The following is a 16,890-nucleotide window of genomic DNA, read 5'->3' as shown; positions in this document are numbered from 1 at the left end:
TTATTTACATGTATTTCAACATAATAGAGCAAAGGGCCTATGCGCACTCCCTTAAAGCTCTCAAAACTTCGGCCATGCTAGCTCCTCATCACTTTTGTATTTTATAATGAGATTTTAGACAGTTTTTCCGTTTTCCGTTCAATTTCCTTCCATGGAAAAGTACAAAAATGGGACCATAGTCGGCGCCGAATGTGTTCAAGCGAGTGAAAGCGACGCTTGACTGCGCCCTCCCCTGCTTGACATGCACTTCGTTTTTTACTTTTTCCTTCCTAATCAAGTGTGAATCGTGCCCATCTTGTTGTACACATTCGGAGCCGACTATAAGCAGCAATCGCTATGCGACGATTACCTCGAGTATGTGATCTTGTGATTTAAAACAATCAGGCAGTGAGAGTTCCATAGGTTACCGTCTTGTGCTCCATGATCATCGTTCTCATCAAGAAGGTGTGTGAGGATTGCACCTTGCTCAGCAGCTATGCCCATGAACACAAAAACTGTAACCTTGCACTGTGATTCTACAAGATATTTCCTTTCTTCTTCCACTAAACAATCTTACTGTCCTTTTTCAAAATTTTTGAGAAATAATTCCACTAAAACTGAGAGCAGAAACCGCCATAAGCTCGAAACGTAGGCGTGAATCACAAGAAAAAAAAGAAATTAAATTTCACCTACGGAGAGCTCGTCCATCCCAGGCGTTTCTTTTTCAGGACCTTATCCTTCTAGCTTGACCTTTACCTTGGTGCCTGAACTGTGTGAATAACAGTGCTGTTATTTTATAATGTAATTTTTGATTCGTGTAATCGTGTGCTCATCATATTTCCTAGGACAATTCGTATCTGCTCACGGTCGTCTTTCGAAAAAAAAGCAATTGTTATTTGATATTTTTGTATCTTTCTACAAGCGTAAAACGCACCTAACATAATGATTATCCTGGTTATAACCATTACGTTGAATAAATTTTGTCACATATGACTGCCAGAAATTTGTAGATTATAATCGGAAAAAATAATGATCTCAACATATGTTAAACTAATTAAGTAGTTAATTAGCAGTCGATTCGTTTGATCTACATAATTGCAGCTCGGTCGACAAAGAGTCTAAAAGTCATTTAAAAAAAGGTGTTTTGACAATGCCAAAAGAAAAGAAGAAAACGTTGCTTGAATATGAAATCAAATGAGGATCTGCGTTCCAAAACCTCTTACAAACTGAGAGTTTGGTAGTGACACGTCTCCTGTCCTTTCGTTCATTCATAATTTTATAGGATCTTGAGACTAAGAAGTACTAGAAGTAGTAAAAATCAAAAGCTTCATCAAATATCACTGAAAGAAAAAAAAAATAGCGGCATCGAAGAAGATGGGGGCAAAATCTCTCGAGTTTTCGCCGAGATATACTCACAGGGCATTATTGCATATCATTCTTCACTAACAAAACCTAACGTGGACTTCTCAAATGGTAGGTTGGAAATGATCAACATAGGTGTCGAGACTAAAATATTACAATATGTATGCCGAAGGGCCACGTGTATTGTGTGATCTAATCCCATTCACGTGGAACACCTTCTTGGATGACGCCATTGTGAGGAAAACGAGAATGGCTGCAGAACTTCTTCAAGATCGTATCAGTATCACCGTGAACCTTGAGAAATTGGACAAACAGCACACCAGGACGCTTCCATGCGGGTTCGTTGCTTTGCAATACCCTATTGTCGTTGGCTTTATTCAGACGTGCTATAAAAAAGAACATTTAGTGTTTTAAGAGATCAATCAGTGAAAAGAAAAAACTCTTCTGAATTCATGGTTGAATATTCGGACAACACAACCAGTTTTTCTAAGGCGTCGAACGTTCAGCTGTTTAGGATTATCGAATTCGAAACTCGGGTTATCGAAATCCGCATTATCGAATGTTCGAATGGTTAGGGCTCTGTGGTTCACAGTTCTGTCAACAGTTACAAACAGAACCTAGTAGAAAGAGTCGGCGCTGCGCGTACAAATGTGATATCAGACTTCATTCTTATAACGGTAGCATAGTGAAAAAAGAGGAAGTTCTTTTTTTGCAAGTTTTAGTTATAGAAACCGTCCAAAAACAAGACGAAAGGTTGATATCTATGGTTATAAGCATGGGTGATAACGAAGGAAGAAGTATTGCGTGTAACTCAAAAGGAGTTAGTAGCGTATAGCTTAAACACACGAAGTAACAAATTATAACTAAGTAACTATAACTATGCAAAATCACTAGGGATGGAATTTCAATTCAGATTCGTTTGAGGTCTACGTGTGTAGCTTACATGCGCATTTGCGGTTTGCGGAGCTTAGGTCTGGTTCCAATTTATTTTCCGTAAAAATTGGAGGCCTGGTTGATCTAGGGATCTGAACCGGCGCTGTCACATTGGAACCTCCTAGCAATTCGCTGCACTCTCCCCATTACATTGCCTATATATAAGAAAATTTTGTTCTCAGCTGAACGTTGTCCCAAAACGGAAACGTTACTCGATGGAGCTGATGTTTCAGTTATGTCCATGACTATGTTTGAACGATTGAACTGATCCAGAAGAGGGGATTGAGAGGATTTGATCCCATGCATTAATTGCAATTACGCAGCCAGTTGAGTACAAAGTAGCCGCTTGGTGGCAATTGCGAGCGCAGCCTTGTTTCTGCAACTGGGTGGCTGACATGAAGTATAAGAGTGGAGCTAAGCAAATATCTGGTCGCATAAATAAGATAAGTCGAATGGAAACAGAATTATCACAAAGCACATTTTCGAGCGAACTGTATTTCTAGTACGAGTTCCACAATTGCAGTAATAAAGGATTAAAACAAATGAAACTATGCAAAAAAAACAACTTACCAACTACTGACATGGACATTGGCAAATCCTCACGAAGAAGTTTCCTCCACTCATTTTTCGCACCTTCACTCCACTCAAGCCGTCCATCAGTGTTGCATGGCCCAACTCCGTACATGCAGAGTTGCATGCAGAGTGGTGGATAAGTACAATGCCTGAAAATGTAAAGAAAAAGCTATATAAAACAGTAATTGCTGTCCTATAAGCAGGAAAAAAAGAAGAAATTCAAACATAGGATGGATTTTGTAAAGACTGTATGATAGGACAAGCTCTGTTCCACCAGAATCGAGGAAGAGGACGTTTGCAAACACGTCACATGAAAGGACCTAAATTTGTGGATCATGTAATATCTGATCGAAAAAACCACAAGCCGCATAGCTGAAACCTCTACACGTTGCCATTCTCCAGTATATACAGCACGTTCCTCTGAACAAGCACAAATTGCAAACACTCGAATATTGTCCTTCAGCCAATTTGCACTAGAAAATTAGTCCTATACAAGTCCTACAAATGAAATAAGTGTACATCTGCAAAAAAAATCGTCATCAACTGACCACTGATTGCTTTCAAGTGGGCTTCTGTTGTCCTCAAGCGAATAGAAGGTGTCTAGGATTGTGGCCTTCTTTTTCAATTCATCATGTGCATTCAGCATAGCTTCTGTTTCAGACTGAAGCTGATCTTCATCACCGGAATCAATATCCGCTGAACACAAATTAAAATTCTTTGTATTTGTTACGTGTGATCTTACTCGTACTTTTAGCCACTCGAACACGTCCTCTGCGGATAGGTCGAGCATAGAACTCGTATGGAGACTGAGTTTGTGAACCCTCAACATTCATGAGGTACTGCTGTCCTAACGTACAGTATCTGAAAATAGTGAAACCTATTTCACAACACAAAGAGAGCAGTAAATGATAAATCATGAGTACAAGAAAACGCGGTAAAGACGTGGCTTAGTGGTGTCAAACATTCTGCTAGGGACTCATTGAGGTCTCAAAAATCATTTTTAGCGTCTAGTACCGTCCCTTTTCTTTGCTGTGTAGCATAAAGTAGGCCCAGCCTAAATGAATTTCAGGGCAAAGTTGAGCCTCAATATCAACGCGTAGATGTGTAATGGACATTCGTCAGTAGCACATGGGAAAGTGACATGATAACTACGAAAGTTTAGTCGCACTGAGACTATTCATACAGCTTTATCCAGAGAGAAAATAGGTTTTTGTCCTTGCCTATGATTCCTCTTGTGATGTAACTTAATAGTATTTGATTTTCCTAATTTTACTAGTTTTCCAAGATGAGGTGTAAACCACACTGCAGCGAGAAGTCGCCTATTTCAAAGGCAGCTTGAAATTGACGTGGTTCGGAGATCACAAGAAAAATGTGGATTCCCGGTTGTAGATCACGGAATACCGACATTTTTCCGCCCATTTTCCGCGAAAAATAATCAAAAATTCGAGTGTTGAGATTTCGGAGTTTGGGTCCTAACCAAATGGGCCCCGTCGATAGCATTTTGAACTGATATTTTGAACTGGACCCTTCCATTATCCCTCCGTTGAAAAAAAAAAGTTCAGGAGCTAACCCGTTATTATCAAGCCATTCCACTTCCAGAGGCGGGACACGTGCAATTTGAGGGGACCAGTCACGCCATTCGATCATGTTTTCATTTAAGGATGCCTGATCACCGGCAGCAGAAGCCCTTTTCCAGTCAGCTGGAAAATGCCTTCGAAATAGAGGGATGTCTTCCAGTCGAGGAGGATTTTCCTGAAAAGAAAACTTGGAAATTAAACTAGTTACAGTTCCAGATAGTGAAATAAATCACTCGTCATTTCTATGGAACAATGAATGTGGAGGACTCGATGACTAAACTCGAGTACTGGATGGCTAGACATACATGGACATGTCGTGTAAATTCCATCTAGGTGTTTTTAGGTCGTACTCCACTACCCTGCCTGTGGGTGAAGTTTGGAAATATGGCACTGCCTCTGCATATCCAGTGCGGAATATTTTTTTTTAAAAAAGTCAACAGTACTTCTTGAATATTCAACGCCGGTTCAAATTCTGCTGCATTTGCCACCCTCTGACTTCGAAGTCGCCCTCGTCGCTGACCGCAAAATAGAGCGGCAATACATAGGCCAACACTTTCAGACGTGTCCGTGTATCCCTCCGGAATTCCATAGAGCTCGACCTGAAGCAAAGAAATCTAAGAGGAAAAAGTACATCAACCTGCCCAGGTGCTGCGTGCTACGCGTAGTTCGGTGAGGCCATTCTACTGCGCAAGGATCATCTGTACTTGTACAGTACTAGAAAAGGAGCAAAAACGTCCGTAGAGCACAGAAACCGTTCTCGTCGTTAAACTGTTTCGTTCGCATAATGGCTGGTGCTGCTAGCTTGCTGGCTCTTCGCGATTTTACTCTGTTACTACGTGGCCGAGGCATCTATTGAAGTTCAAGGAGGGATTTGGCGAACGGCTGATTGCGGATCGTTGTGGAAGGAACCGCTTTGCCCCAACCGTGGAAATCCCTTTAAAATCACGAAGCAAGCGAACGCAAACCGCCTTCACAGAAGATAACCCAACTGTTCTCTTTAGGACCAATAGCTTGCAGATATAAATAGAAAATATTTGAATAAAAGTTGTTGCATATATGCTTGGTGATAAGAATTAGAATCGAGAATTGCTATGGAAGACATATTCGCTTCTTTTTTTCCCTTGAAACTACATGATATGACCTAGCAATTCACTTCTGGTGTGCCTTTTTGGAACGTTTGGTAAAGTTAGAGCAGTAGTAGTTCCAGCTCTGTCTTCCTTTTTCCTTAATAGCTCTAGCCTCCATGTCAAGGGACATCTAAGACTAGCGCTTAAGGTTTACGGCCCCGACTGACTCATTCATTTCCAGTAATGATCTGTCGATTGATGAACTACCGCCTTCTCAAATGCTTTTTTGCTTCTCAAACGAGAAAGCCATGTGTCACTTAGGAACTTTTTTATCTATGGACGATTTTGTGCTCTGTGGAAGTACAGTACGAGTACGCGAGCAAAGTCCGATCCTCCGCGGCAGAGTAGCCCCATCCAACTACCTTAGCACCCCTGCCCAATTCGTTATTCACAAATGATATTCTTAGAAGATGATTCTTCATATCCTGCAGAAAACAGATGTCAGTAGCATTAAAGTCCCATTAAGGTGGGGCCATGTTAGAACGGTTTCTACTGAAAAAGAACATAAAAAAGCATGTATCATTAACCTGTACAGCCTTTCTATAATCATTGTGAACAAAAGAGGACTTCACAGTGCGCGTTTTAAACAAAGGAAACGCATTGAGAAGGCGACGGAAGGAAACACATTCCTTCTCGGTCCACGCAGGTTTTGCCTGAATTAGAACGTTTTATTAAAGTAGCATCGAGAAATACTTCAAGTACCTGCTTGCCTTGACGGAGAGGGTGTCGCACACCGACTCCACATAGAGAAACCATAATGGCTTGCCATGGATGGTACGCCAATTCCAGTGGCATGCACGCTAAGCACTAGAAAAACAGCGAGTAAACAACAGGCTGAAAAATATTCCCAGTCGTCAACTTACATCTTTCGCTACCCAAGCACTAACACCTTCATCGATAAAGAATACCTTAACCCTGGTATCCATCACCTAAACCGTAAATGAAGAAACACTACCATAACCAAATGAAAAAAGGTACGTGGGTACTGCTGACCTCAAGCACTCGACATCGCCCATAAGTCCTATCCATTATAGGTGCCAAACAGTATTCAAATTCTTTGAGATCATTTCCCCCATTAATGCCACCCGATTCACAACGCTGCACAAGATCATATCTAAAAAAATCTTTGTGAATTGGTAACCTTTACAAACAAATAAATAAGATAGCTTACGGTTCTGTGAATGTCAAGCTTTCCGTTATATGATTGGTAAGGCACACCCAAATGCAACTCGGAGATTCTGCATTCAGTATCTGTACCACCGCAGTGCGCATAAGAGGAATACGGTTTATCTGCAAATAATACTAAGTAGCAACAGCAAATACGAATACTCCAATGTACAGAGAAAAAAAAACCTGGCTCAGTTCCTCTACTGAAGTTCACACAGTTATTCAAACTGACAAAAAAAAACACATTCTATTACAATCGCATTCAAACATTGTAGTAATAATTTCATTATGCCGTATGATTCTCTTAATTCCAAATGTTATTATTCCCCCGAGTGGGTGTAGCGCAGTTGGTGAGAGGTTCGGCTCTGATTGCACCTTTAATGGTTCGAAACCGCGCTAATACCAAGCAAGCCTTTCATCCTTCCCATATCGATAAATTGGTACAAAATTCGTTAAGAAAATAGAAACACTGAAGTGATACACCGTATTCCCCCAATCATTGTATACTCTAAACACGCTTCAACGATTCCGAATTGCAGTCAAACGCATTGGCGGATCTCATGCTAGATTGATACATCGATCGATTCAGAGCCTTATCCCTTATTATCAAATACCTATTCCAAAAAAGTTGCCATCCCACAACTGATTTGTAGTGCAATTGTGGGGTTGCACTCGAAGTGGCACTGTGCGTCTTCCCTCATTTCCACAGTCTGATTGGAGTATGATGAAGGTCCTACCGCATGCGTAACCGTTTACGTATTTGCACTGCAATCGAGATCGTTTTTGTTCACTGTATTGAGTGTAACGCTATGAAGTTCAACTTTCCATCCTTTTCAAAGTTTTTAGGTGTCTCATAAGACATATATGTCCCACTAGACATCCAAAAAATTTCTGAAGAGAACACGGCTGTATAAACTAACAAACGAGTCTGTCTCATCAGTGTTTGTGACCTTTTCAGGATTATACGGGATGAATTGCGTGCAAAGATAGAACTGCTCTCAAATAATTACTCTTAGTTCAAAGGATGTGGGACCAGTGTATTACAGCACTATTTTTTGTGTGGACATTTGTGTCCCAGCATTTATATAGGTATAGCGGAGTCAAAACGACATGAAGCACGTATGCAATTGCGTACGCGGCTTCTCTAGAGACGCTTCGGTGGAGCGTACCGGCTAAGAGCGTGATGAAACCCTTGCTGGGACCACCCATCGCTGCAGTTTGGACGGTTCCAACTCGGTTCAAACTGCTGCCTCCACCGCGCCGTTGCGAGTGCGTACGCAAATGCACCGCAATTGCATTCGTGATTCATGTCGTTTTGATACGACTATAATTATGCTCAAAGACCAAACTCTTCCGGTTTGCTGAGATTCCGTTCAGAAGCGCACGTCACATTAACCCTTTGGATACAGCTACAGCACTAACACATCACTAGAACTTGAAGTGAAATGTCCACGTCTTTGTGATAATTTTATCGGGCCGTACACAAGGCATACAATTAATTTCACTACTACATTCATTTTCTCTAGGGCAGCTACTAATTTTGACGTACTCTGCAGCTAGCATTTTGTTCTCGCATAGCTCAGACTAACAGAAACCGTTAAAATCTCAAAAGAAATCATTCCACAACTGGTGCCATCAATCAAAAACATTTAATGAGTTGCGTGAAATTATACACATCTGTTAGTGAACGAGTTCATAATATTACCACCGGCACTGCATAGACCCATCTATGGTGCACTACTACGTGAGCGGTTGCTTTCGACGAAGAAAAATTATGTTTATAATACCAAACCGAAACATACTTTGACCACACCATCTTCTTGCAAGCCATTACGGCACATTTGTGGGTTCTTGAAGTCTGTCGTGAAAATTGGCGAGAGGGGACGTTCAGGGGGTACATTGCCAATGAACATTCTGAGAGAACGAATTCATTCTAAAGTGATCATTCGTTCCCAAGCATTACATTGGGTATGTTAAATAACCATACGCGGACAAAAAATGACCTTATTAAAAGTTTTTCTTTATTCTGAGACTGAACTTCCAATACGAATTATCACAACGGTCGCATGGTATGAAACACTTCAAATAATTTAAACTGCACGTGTTCCGCCCGTCACAAAAACAACAAATTTGAAATACAATAAATAATCTACGCTTAATTCTTGGCAGTGGAAAGGAAAGCTACAAGTCCTGCTGCCCCAATAATGGAAAGAAGAGAGTTGAAAATGGGAGTGAGATTTGCAAGAAGGAAGAAAGCTAAAAACAGCATTATTGATAGGAACAAGACGTTCGTGAAGAAAATCGATAGGTATGTTGCCTCGGAATCAGCCACTTCATTCTTGCGGAACAAGGCACGCTCCTGAAATCAGTTATTTTCATTTATAATTCTATACCACTTAAATCAATACTTTAATGTCAGAGAACGGAACAAAAAAGTACAGCACATGTGGGAGATACTTCTACTGTACTACCAATTTGACTGAACTTCAATAAAGTTGGAAACACCAAAAACATCTACCAACACTAATAATTCTGGTTACCCAGTACCAACCCTGTCGAATTACTACAAATAAATCTACCGTGAAAGAAAGAACCATGGTATAAAGTTCGAGAAAAGGGTGCATATACATCAGATCACTAACAAATAATGGTTTAAGAATAGTTCAATTTTCAAAAAAGTCTAAGATGTTGAGCTTGAACGTTTCTTTCTAGAAGTGTAAGAAGGAGAAGTCTACTGATCTTCAAAATCATAAATTAGAAGGAATTATTCTCTAGGAACTCTTGGAATACCTTCAAGGAAGAAGGATGTCCCCAGGAATATTATTATTTTAGAACGACTTCGGTGTGAAGTGGGAAGCGAAAATTTGGCCACAAATTGCAACTAACACAACACAGCTATATAATTATATAATAGCTATATAATTGTTCTTGTAATGATCAGTAATAATTCTTAAAATGAACATCACAAAAATAGAAAGAAATTTAATACCATAGTAGTGCAACTAAACAGCAATAAAGAGCGGCTTCCTTCAAAACTGTTCATGATGTATGGTACAAAAGAGTTAAAAAAAACATGATAACAGCAAAAAGAGTCCATAAATCGAAAAAAAACAAACCTCTTTTTCCTTTGTGCTCATTTTCTTGTCATTTGCATACTTCTGGTTGATCTCTCTGTCAACAGCAGAGCCACGCTTCATCACAATTCTAAAAAATTAACGTGAACAACCGAGCATATTTAGTCGAAACAAAAGGAATCCTACTGATGTTTCAGAAGCCTCTTTTGATTTTTGCAGGCCATCGAAAGGAAATAAGCTGATGCAACAGCGGAGATAATCCATACAATCCAAGATTCAGCAACCTGAGGATTAATCACTTTTGTAAGTTAGAATATTATTATTCGCATTTTTTTGTTTTTTTTTTTCCTTTTCAGGAAAATGACAACAACATGAAATACCAATCAATCAAAACCAGATTGAAAGGGGTAGAGAACAGAAGTGCTACAACATTTTTATGCCAAACGAAGACGGTCACACTTACGCAGATGCAAATTGCGCACCTTTATTTTTCCCTTCAGTGAGGATGTGTCCTTAAATGTTAGTGGAGAGGTACCTAATGACAGAATTTCAGTTGTTTGTTTTTTTTCCACAAATCTGTGTTACTCTAAAATATAGGCATGTCACTACAATATTCACGGCCTTCAATGTTCTCCATGGATAAGCTTTCTCCTCCCCATGCTCTAAACAATGTCGAAGATATTATCTATGAGTGGCGAGTCAAACCTCTACTGCGAAAATACTTCAAAAAATAATTGAATGGATCTGACATTGGAAAACAATCTCTTGTAATCTTCAACTGTACAGGGACAAAAAACGTTTTCGAGTCATGCTAGCGAAACAGTATTTGTTGCAAGGTCGGAAGAAAGATGTAGCGAGCGGGAAGAGCGAATTCGGAAACGGAAATGCCGGACAAGTTTGCAAAAAGTTTACGATCAAAGATTCATTAAGGTTGTGTTCAGCCAAGTTCTTGTAAATAATTTGCAACCATGATTATGATTTTCAAGCCATGAATCATAGACACCTTAGAAAATTTTGAGATGCACTGATTCCTAGAAGCTAAAGTAGCTGAAACTACAGGAGTTCTCCGCCATTGTGAGCTAGTCTATTCACAATAAAACACAACGATACGCACACATTCGCGATATTCGCGCTTCTCGTAACTGTTGCCCGAAATTCGCATTCTCAACGTTGCATAGCAACCACTTGTTCTAGTTGTATTTCGTAGACATGACAAAATTTCAACTTCGCTCATTCTTCCGTGAACATAATCCAGCCCTACATCAGAGGCGGTAGATGCTAATTGGGTTGCAGGAGCTGGAACCGCCTGAGTTGGTAACAGAATGATGCAGATATTAAAATGTACAAGACCACAAAATTCAAATCTCGGAAAACGCAAAAGTAAAAACATGTTATCCGATGTTATGGACGATATTTCGTCCATGTACACTTTGCCGCAAAGTTGTTAATGAGCACGCAAAGTTTTTCATCTTCGTTTACATTTACATTTGAAAAAATGTGAAAATGTGCTTTTTGTTAGATTTAAATCTTGGTTAAACTATTTCTCATGCTTACTCTGAGTAAAGAACAAGAAGGAGACACGATTTCAAAGCGAACAGTCCTTCATTCATGTTAATGTCCTCATTTTGGACACAAGTGGTCGTTGAAGTCTCCTCCAACGTCATGACTAGGAGGATGAGGTCGAATTTTAAAGTCAAAGTATTATAGGGACCTGGTGCGCCAAATATCCGTCAAAAGTGGACTTGAAGAAGAAAGTACATATGCTTATGCATTCCATATAATTCATGTGCAACGAAACTTCCTGCTCAGTCATTAATAGAGAGTAGAGACCCTACTTTGGAATTCTTCAAAGTTACTCTTACGAAAGAAAGAAAGGAAAACAACCTCCACGCAACGAAGTTACCAAAAAACTGCGATCTGACTAAGAGTGGCTACCTTTGCGAGTGTTCAAAACGTACTTTAGAAGTAGTACAGAGGAACATTTTGCGAAATCTGGCAGTGTTTGCAGTTTAAAAGTAAAATAATACGTTACCATGAGATATTTGCCAACAAAAAGCAGATCATAGGTTCGCAAAGACAAAAACATTTAATGGTATAAACTGGAAAACAACAAGAATGATTCTAACTTCCATTTGGTGTACTCCGTAGAAAAGATAGAGGGGTGCCAATGATATCACCACAGCATTGAGGTAGAAAAGTGCATTGCTCCTAGCAGAATTTGCTGGAGAATAGCTAGATAGCAGAACTTCTTCTTCCCTGGTGAACTTCCCCATTTTCTTATTACCTATAACATTATAAATATATTCACATCATTTGGAAACATATGGATAGCATCACAAACGAGCGAGGCAACGAGGTGAACAAGTAGAGTAACTCTCTTTTCGGATCAATACTAGCGTTGACATCTACATGAAGGGTTCTTGGGTAAAGTGCAGTTGGGAGGAGCCGTTCAACCGCGCTCTTATTTCTGGAAGCTTTATCTTCCTTTTCCTCCAAGTAACTTGACTCACATGTCATAGATCTAAGACTAATGCTTAGGCTTCAGGGACCCTACCGATTTAGTTATTTACTCCCCCCTCCACTACCGCTTTTTGTTTCGTACTCTGTGCATGTATTGTTTTCCCTTCCTATCAGTGAGTTAACCAATTGGCAGCAGCGATCAAAAGACAGAATCGAATGATACGTTTCGAAGACTTCCGTTTCGGATCGTAATAGCTTCCTCTGTGTAGTTATGGTAAATGTATCATGGGACCTTACACCTCATAATGTTTCCTAACTTCATCTTTAGCAAATATTCTGGGTGTTTACACTAACTCTGCTTTGGGACATACGGTGCATCGGGTATCTCTTGTAGTTCTTACAATTTTGGTTATTAGAACTAAAACTAAAACATCATATAAACTCACACTTATAAGGGGTAGTGCTGATACAAAGGTCTTATCGACACAAAGTGCGCATTACACTTCTAACAAGTAAAAGAACTAGCAACAACTACGAATTCAAATTGTTATTAAAATCATACGTTCGTAATAACGGATTAACACCTTCACTGCACCCATTTTAGGGAAGCACCGTTCTGGAGCAAAGACCAATACTAATTCAAGGAATCTAGACCCCACATAGTGCTGAACCCAAAGAAATCAAAATCACCCGTGGAAGAAGGCTGGCAGGAACAGGATCAGCGCTGATATTTCTTAAAGTCTCCTTCAGTTGTTAATCCCATAAGGCAGACAACAATTCAACCGCAGGAATGAAGAAAAACATAAGAAGTGATGTCTGGAATACGGTGATTCTCTGGAACTCGTCGTAGTCGCTAGCAACGCAGCAAGTCGAGCTGACCACCGTGATCGGCCACCCAGACCCCGGAGACTCCCCCAATGGGCGGAGGCAGCTCGCTCGCTGCTTGACTGCCCATTTTGCACGCCGCAATAGATCTGCAGCATCGTGTCGACGGATCCACGCAGTCGGGCTGCAAGAGGTTGGCCCGCTTCCAAGAGCAGTACGGTAGTCGGTGGCCCCCACGTTTGGTCGTGGCGGCCGAGTGCGGTTCCTCTCATCGCTCAACCTTTCTATCCGAAACCTCATAACTAGGAGCTATCTGTCATTGTTTCATCACTTTCCAGAAGTGTCGGTCGTGCACGTTTTTTTTCTTCGTGGTGGTCATGTTGTTCCTGTTCCAGGATAGACTATGTCGGATACTGGTCGCAGTCCTCGTCCTGCTGGATCTCAACTGAGACAACGTCGTGGTGGCGGTGAGTATGGTTTCTTCTTTTTCGTTGCTTAATTTTCACTTCTTTTCAATTCTGAGAGTTCTGGTATCTATTTGTTATTTTTTATTTCGACTTCTCCCATAGAAAGGATTTACTGATAACTATAAAGTAATGTATATAATCAGGAAAACTGGGGTTTCTAACATGACATCTTCAAATATTGGGTTTATTGAACATTTACCTAGAAGTTTTTAGTATTGTATTTTAGTGAAAGAAGAAGTAGTTTAGGTTTTTTTTGTTGACTGTGAAAAATGGGAAATAACCATTCATTCGTGCGATCGTAATTAATTCACCATGCTCTTCTGGAAAATAGTTTGATTCTATTCTATATTCGCCCTAGAGTGATTTGAAAAAGCAAATGTTGTGCTGGATAGGGGCTTTCCTTCTGTTAAACGAGCTAACTAAAGCAAACGATGACAGTGAGATCGATACGAATCGCTTCATGTTTATTTTCACCAGTAATCAGATACTCTTCTGGAAAACAATTTGCTTCATCCTAAGATATAAGATTGGCGATGTGAGTTGAAATTCAAAGAACTCTTTAAGGATTGTTACAATAACGCCCCTTCTCAAGCAACATCTCTTTATAAATATGGACAGTGTAGTCGGGACAAAACGATGTAAATTTTGCTACAGTTGCTGCTGCGCTCGAAGAGGAGCAGCAGCAATTGTTTTGTTTTGCGTGCGGTGTGATAATGAGGGCGCAGCACATAGCAGGGTAACATTCAGAAGCAGCCCTTCATTGCGCCTTCTGCGGCAAGAAGAGCGGATGCTGTTTTGGTATAATTCAGGTGTTTTATTGGTGTAAATATGCAGTAACGAACGTAGTTTCACTGTTTTGTTGGATGTCCACCCTAATTGTGTATTGATTTTACTCGCAGAAAGCAAAGCAGACTAGCTAGCGTTTGGGCGTAGCGTTAGCGTGTTCCTTCCTTAGAGCTGAACATTGTGTATTGTTTCTTTTGCTGCACTTGTTGTAGTGCGTTGAAGTACGATAAAAAAATAAACTTATAGTTAACTGTATATGACGGCCTGCGATGTTGAGTCATCAACAGTATGAGAAATCACTGAGAGAAAGTGCATAGCTTATCGCATCTCGGTTTTTTGAGAGAGCTTCCAACTGCAACACTCGAGCGGTGAAAACAGCGATTGCCTCTCTATATTATTCTCCATATCTTTCGTTTTTTTATCTTTTTGATTCAAAGGTGTTTATTCGAGTTTTCGTTGTTGGCTTCTCTCCAATAGTAAAGGAAGATTACGGCATAGTCAGCAACTGTCAAGTAACTAGGAATATCTTTTACGAGTCCACGAATGAGATGGTTCAAGAGCATCAGATCATTACTCAGTGAGACCACTGTGGACAGGCATAGGAAAGATGAATTGTTGCGTAGGAATGATGAATAAGTTGATTTCACCGTCTATCCGTTTTATGCGTTTACTTATCGTCAGTTCTGTTTGTTGTGTTAATGGCTGCGTTAAAATCACTGTATCAGGAAACTCTCGATTTTGGGGTCTTTGGACAATTATAGAGTCTTGGGTGTAGATTAAAGGCATCACTCCACGAATCTGAGGTGGTACGGATTTCAGGTGGATTATTCGTATACGGGATCGTAGATTAAGAAAAGAAGGGTGATTCCGTCCATTTCTTCCTAATTGCCGTAAAAAACGGCCCGTAAGATACGGCTTCAGGCGTACTGGCGCACTATTTTCTACAAGGAGTTCGAGTGGAGCGCGCCAGCCTTGTGCGGCGCCGCATCTTCCGGGCCGTTTTTTACGGCAATTAGGAAGAAATGGACGGAATCACGCCCCTCTCCGTAGTCTCCCATCCCGTATACGAATACTCCACCTGAAATCTGCACCACCTCAGATTCGTGGGGTGATGCCTTTAAGAGGATGAGCATGGCGCCGCTTAATTCTCCTAATTGCTCTGAAAAACGGTATTTGTTAGAAAGGGAGGGAGAGGGAGGTGGCAACGTTCGCAGAGCAGTAGAAAGTTTTTATTTGACAAATGCGATTGCGAAGAAGCCATCCCTCAGACCATATATGGTTTTATTGAAAGTACTACTTGGTATGAGTTAGTTGTTCACTTTCTAGATAAGTAAGTCTGTTTAGAAAATTTGGTGAAATTAAAGCATTAGTAATGTCGATTGAAGAACTATCGCTTTCTCAGACGGGAAAGCTTTTTTTTTCACTTAAGAGCTGTGCTCTATGAACGTCTTTGGGTCCAAAAGTGCAATTGATTGCCCCCACCACCACCACCACCTCTTCTCCTACTACACTTTACTTTCTGATTTCTAAATTTCAATAGGAATTTTTGCGTTTTCTTTGCGATACTTGCAAACTATGTTGCGATCTATTTTATGACTGTGCAGAACCAAACAGTTCAAATACCTCCGTACACTGCCTTCAAGTTGAGAGTGGAGGACACCACATAAACCGCTGCATCGTGTCATACATAGACCACAGTTCGGCGGAGACGTGCTCTCACTATGAGTCTTTAACCTACTTCAGTTGTGTTTGAGTTTGGGACCAAGATCTTATTTGAGAGACAATTAATTACTTGAGATGTAACTAATTTAATATCGTCAGTAAAGGGAAATCAGGCCACAAAATTCAACAGTTTTTCGACTCATAAGTCTCCTAATTGCGGCATCAAAATGCACTGCGTGACATCGTAGCAAACTAAAGTGTCGCGTAATCACATTTACAGTCGGATAAAAAAGGACTGACTTGTGCCAATGTGTAAGCTTCTAGTGGTAGGGATACTCGCTGAACTTCAGAATTCGAATAGATTGGAGGTAGCGATGATCTGACAGCAAACGCCATCGCTTACGCAATTTTGATTGCTTCGACTTTACGACTTGTATGCCTTGATTAGTGTACTTGTGTTTCGCTACATCTATGGATAGATGTTTTGTTAATTGCGTTGTTTACCCTGAATATTACAGGAGCTGCCGCTGCTTCATCCGGTCGTCCTCGTGCAGGAAACAACGGCGGCCTGTGGCGTTTTTACACTGAGGATTCCACTGGTTTGAAAATTGGGCCCGTTCCAGTGCTTGTTATGAGCTTAGTGTTTATCGCTTCCGTCTTCGTTCTCCACATTTGGGGTAAATTTACGCGAAGCCGTGCTTAATTCGCACTTACTTCTTATGGGTCATCACTACGTTCACCTGTAATCTGATATTTTCTTCAAAAATTCTCTAATTTATTTGTAATAAGGAGGAATGTGATTTGTTTGATCGTTTGTTGAATATATATAGACGAATAACATTATATATCAAGCTTTATGTTCCCACATACGAGAAGAAGATAATAATCGCCATAATGT

The 16,890-nt window shown here is 40.4% G+C and overlaps 3 protein-coding genes across 5 annotated transcripts; 1 reads left to right on the top strand and 2 right to left on the bottom strand.

The window, feature by feature from the left end:
• Nucleotides 1–269: 269 nt before the first annotated feature.
• RB195_000606 (uncharacterized protein) lies at nucleotides 270–8,631 on the bottom strand (the record flags this gene model as incomplete). 2 transcript variants are annotated; one of them, XM_064197033.1, is made up of 17 exons in its annotated part: nucleotides 270–349; nucleotides 408–542; nucleotides 1,557–1,727; nucleotides 2,845–2,996; nucleotides 3,073–3,167; nucleotides 3,227–3,320; nucleotides 3,396–3,543; nucleotides 3,596–3,708; nucleotides 4,418–4,599; nucleotides 4,868–5,023; nucleotides 5,914–5,976; nucleotides 6,079–6,204; nucleotides 6,254–6,358; nucleotides 6,415–6,480; nucleotides 6,545–6,665; nucleotides 6,723–6,841; nucleotides 8,521–8,631. In XM_064197033.1, the coding sequence occupies 17 exons, from the start codon at nucleotides 8,629–8,631 to the stop codon at nucleotides 270–272; spliced, it is 2,037 nt and encodes a 678-aa protein (XP_064052914.1). The 2 variants fall into 2 exon arrangements, with proteins under 2 accessions (XP_064052914.1, XP_064052915.1); XM_064197034.1 differs by lacking the exons at nucleotides 270–349; nucleotides 408–542; nucleotides 5,914–5,976 and having other exon boundaries at nucleotides 1,534–1,727.
• Nucleotides 8,632–8,873: 242 nt separating this feature from the next.
• Nucleotides 8,874–13,207, bottom strand: RB195_000605 (uncharacterized protein; the record flags this gene model as incomplete). Of its 2 annotated transcripts, XM_064197032.1 has the most annotated exons (7): nucleotides 8,900–8,974; nucleotides 9,036–9,077; nucleotides 9,835–9,922; nucleotides 9,979–10,076; nucleotides 11,919–12,076; nucleotides 12,943–12,955; nucleotides 13,154–13,207. In XM_064197032.1, 7 exons carry the CDS (start codon nucleotides 13,205–13,207, stop codon nucleotides 8,900–8,902), a joined length of 528 nt encoding a protein of 175 aa, XP_064052913.1. The 2 variants fall into 2 exon arrangements, with proteins under 2 accessions (XP_013305540.2, XP_064052913.1); XM_013450086.2 differs by lacking the exon at nucleotides 12,943–12,955 and having other exon boundaries at nucleotides 8,874–9,077; nucleotides 13,132–13,207.
• A 273-nt stretch (nucleotides 13,208–13,480) lies between these two features.
• RB195_000604 (uncharacterized protein) lies at nucleotides 13,481–16,695 on the top strand (the record flags this gene model as incomplete). The annotated part of the gene is made up of 2 exons (XM_013450085.1): nucleotides 13,481–13,544; nucleotides 16,511–16,695. The coding sequence occupies 2 exons, from the start codon at nucleotides 13,481–13,483 to the stop codon at nucleotides 16,693–16,695; spliced, it is 249 nt and encodes an 82-aa protein (XP_013305539.1).
• Nucleotides 16,696–16,890: the final 195 nt, after the last annotated feature.

The sequence above is a fragment of the Necator americanus genome, chromosome IV (genome assembly GCF_031761385.1).
Source record: "Necator americanus strain Aroian chromosome IV, whole genome shotgun sequence".
In the NCBI taxonomy this organism is placed as follows: Eukaryota; Metazoa; Nematoda; class Chromadorea; order Rhabditida; family Ancylostomatidae; genus Necator; species Necator americanus.
The sequence above is the reverse complement of the archived record's forward strand: the minus strand, read 5'-3'. Positions and strand labels throughout refer to the sequence as shown.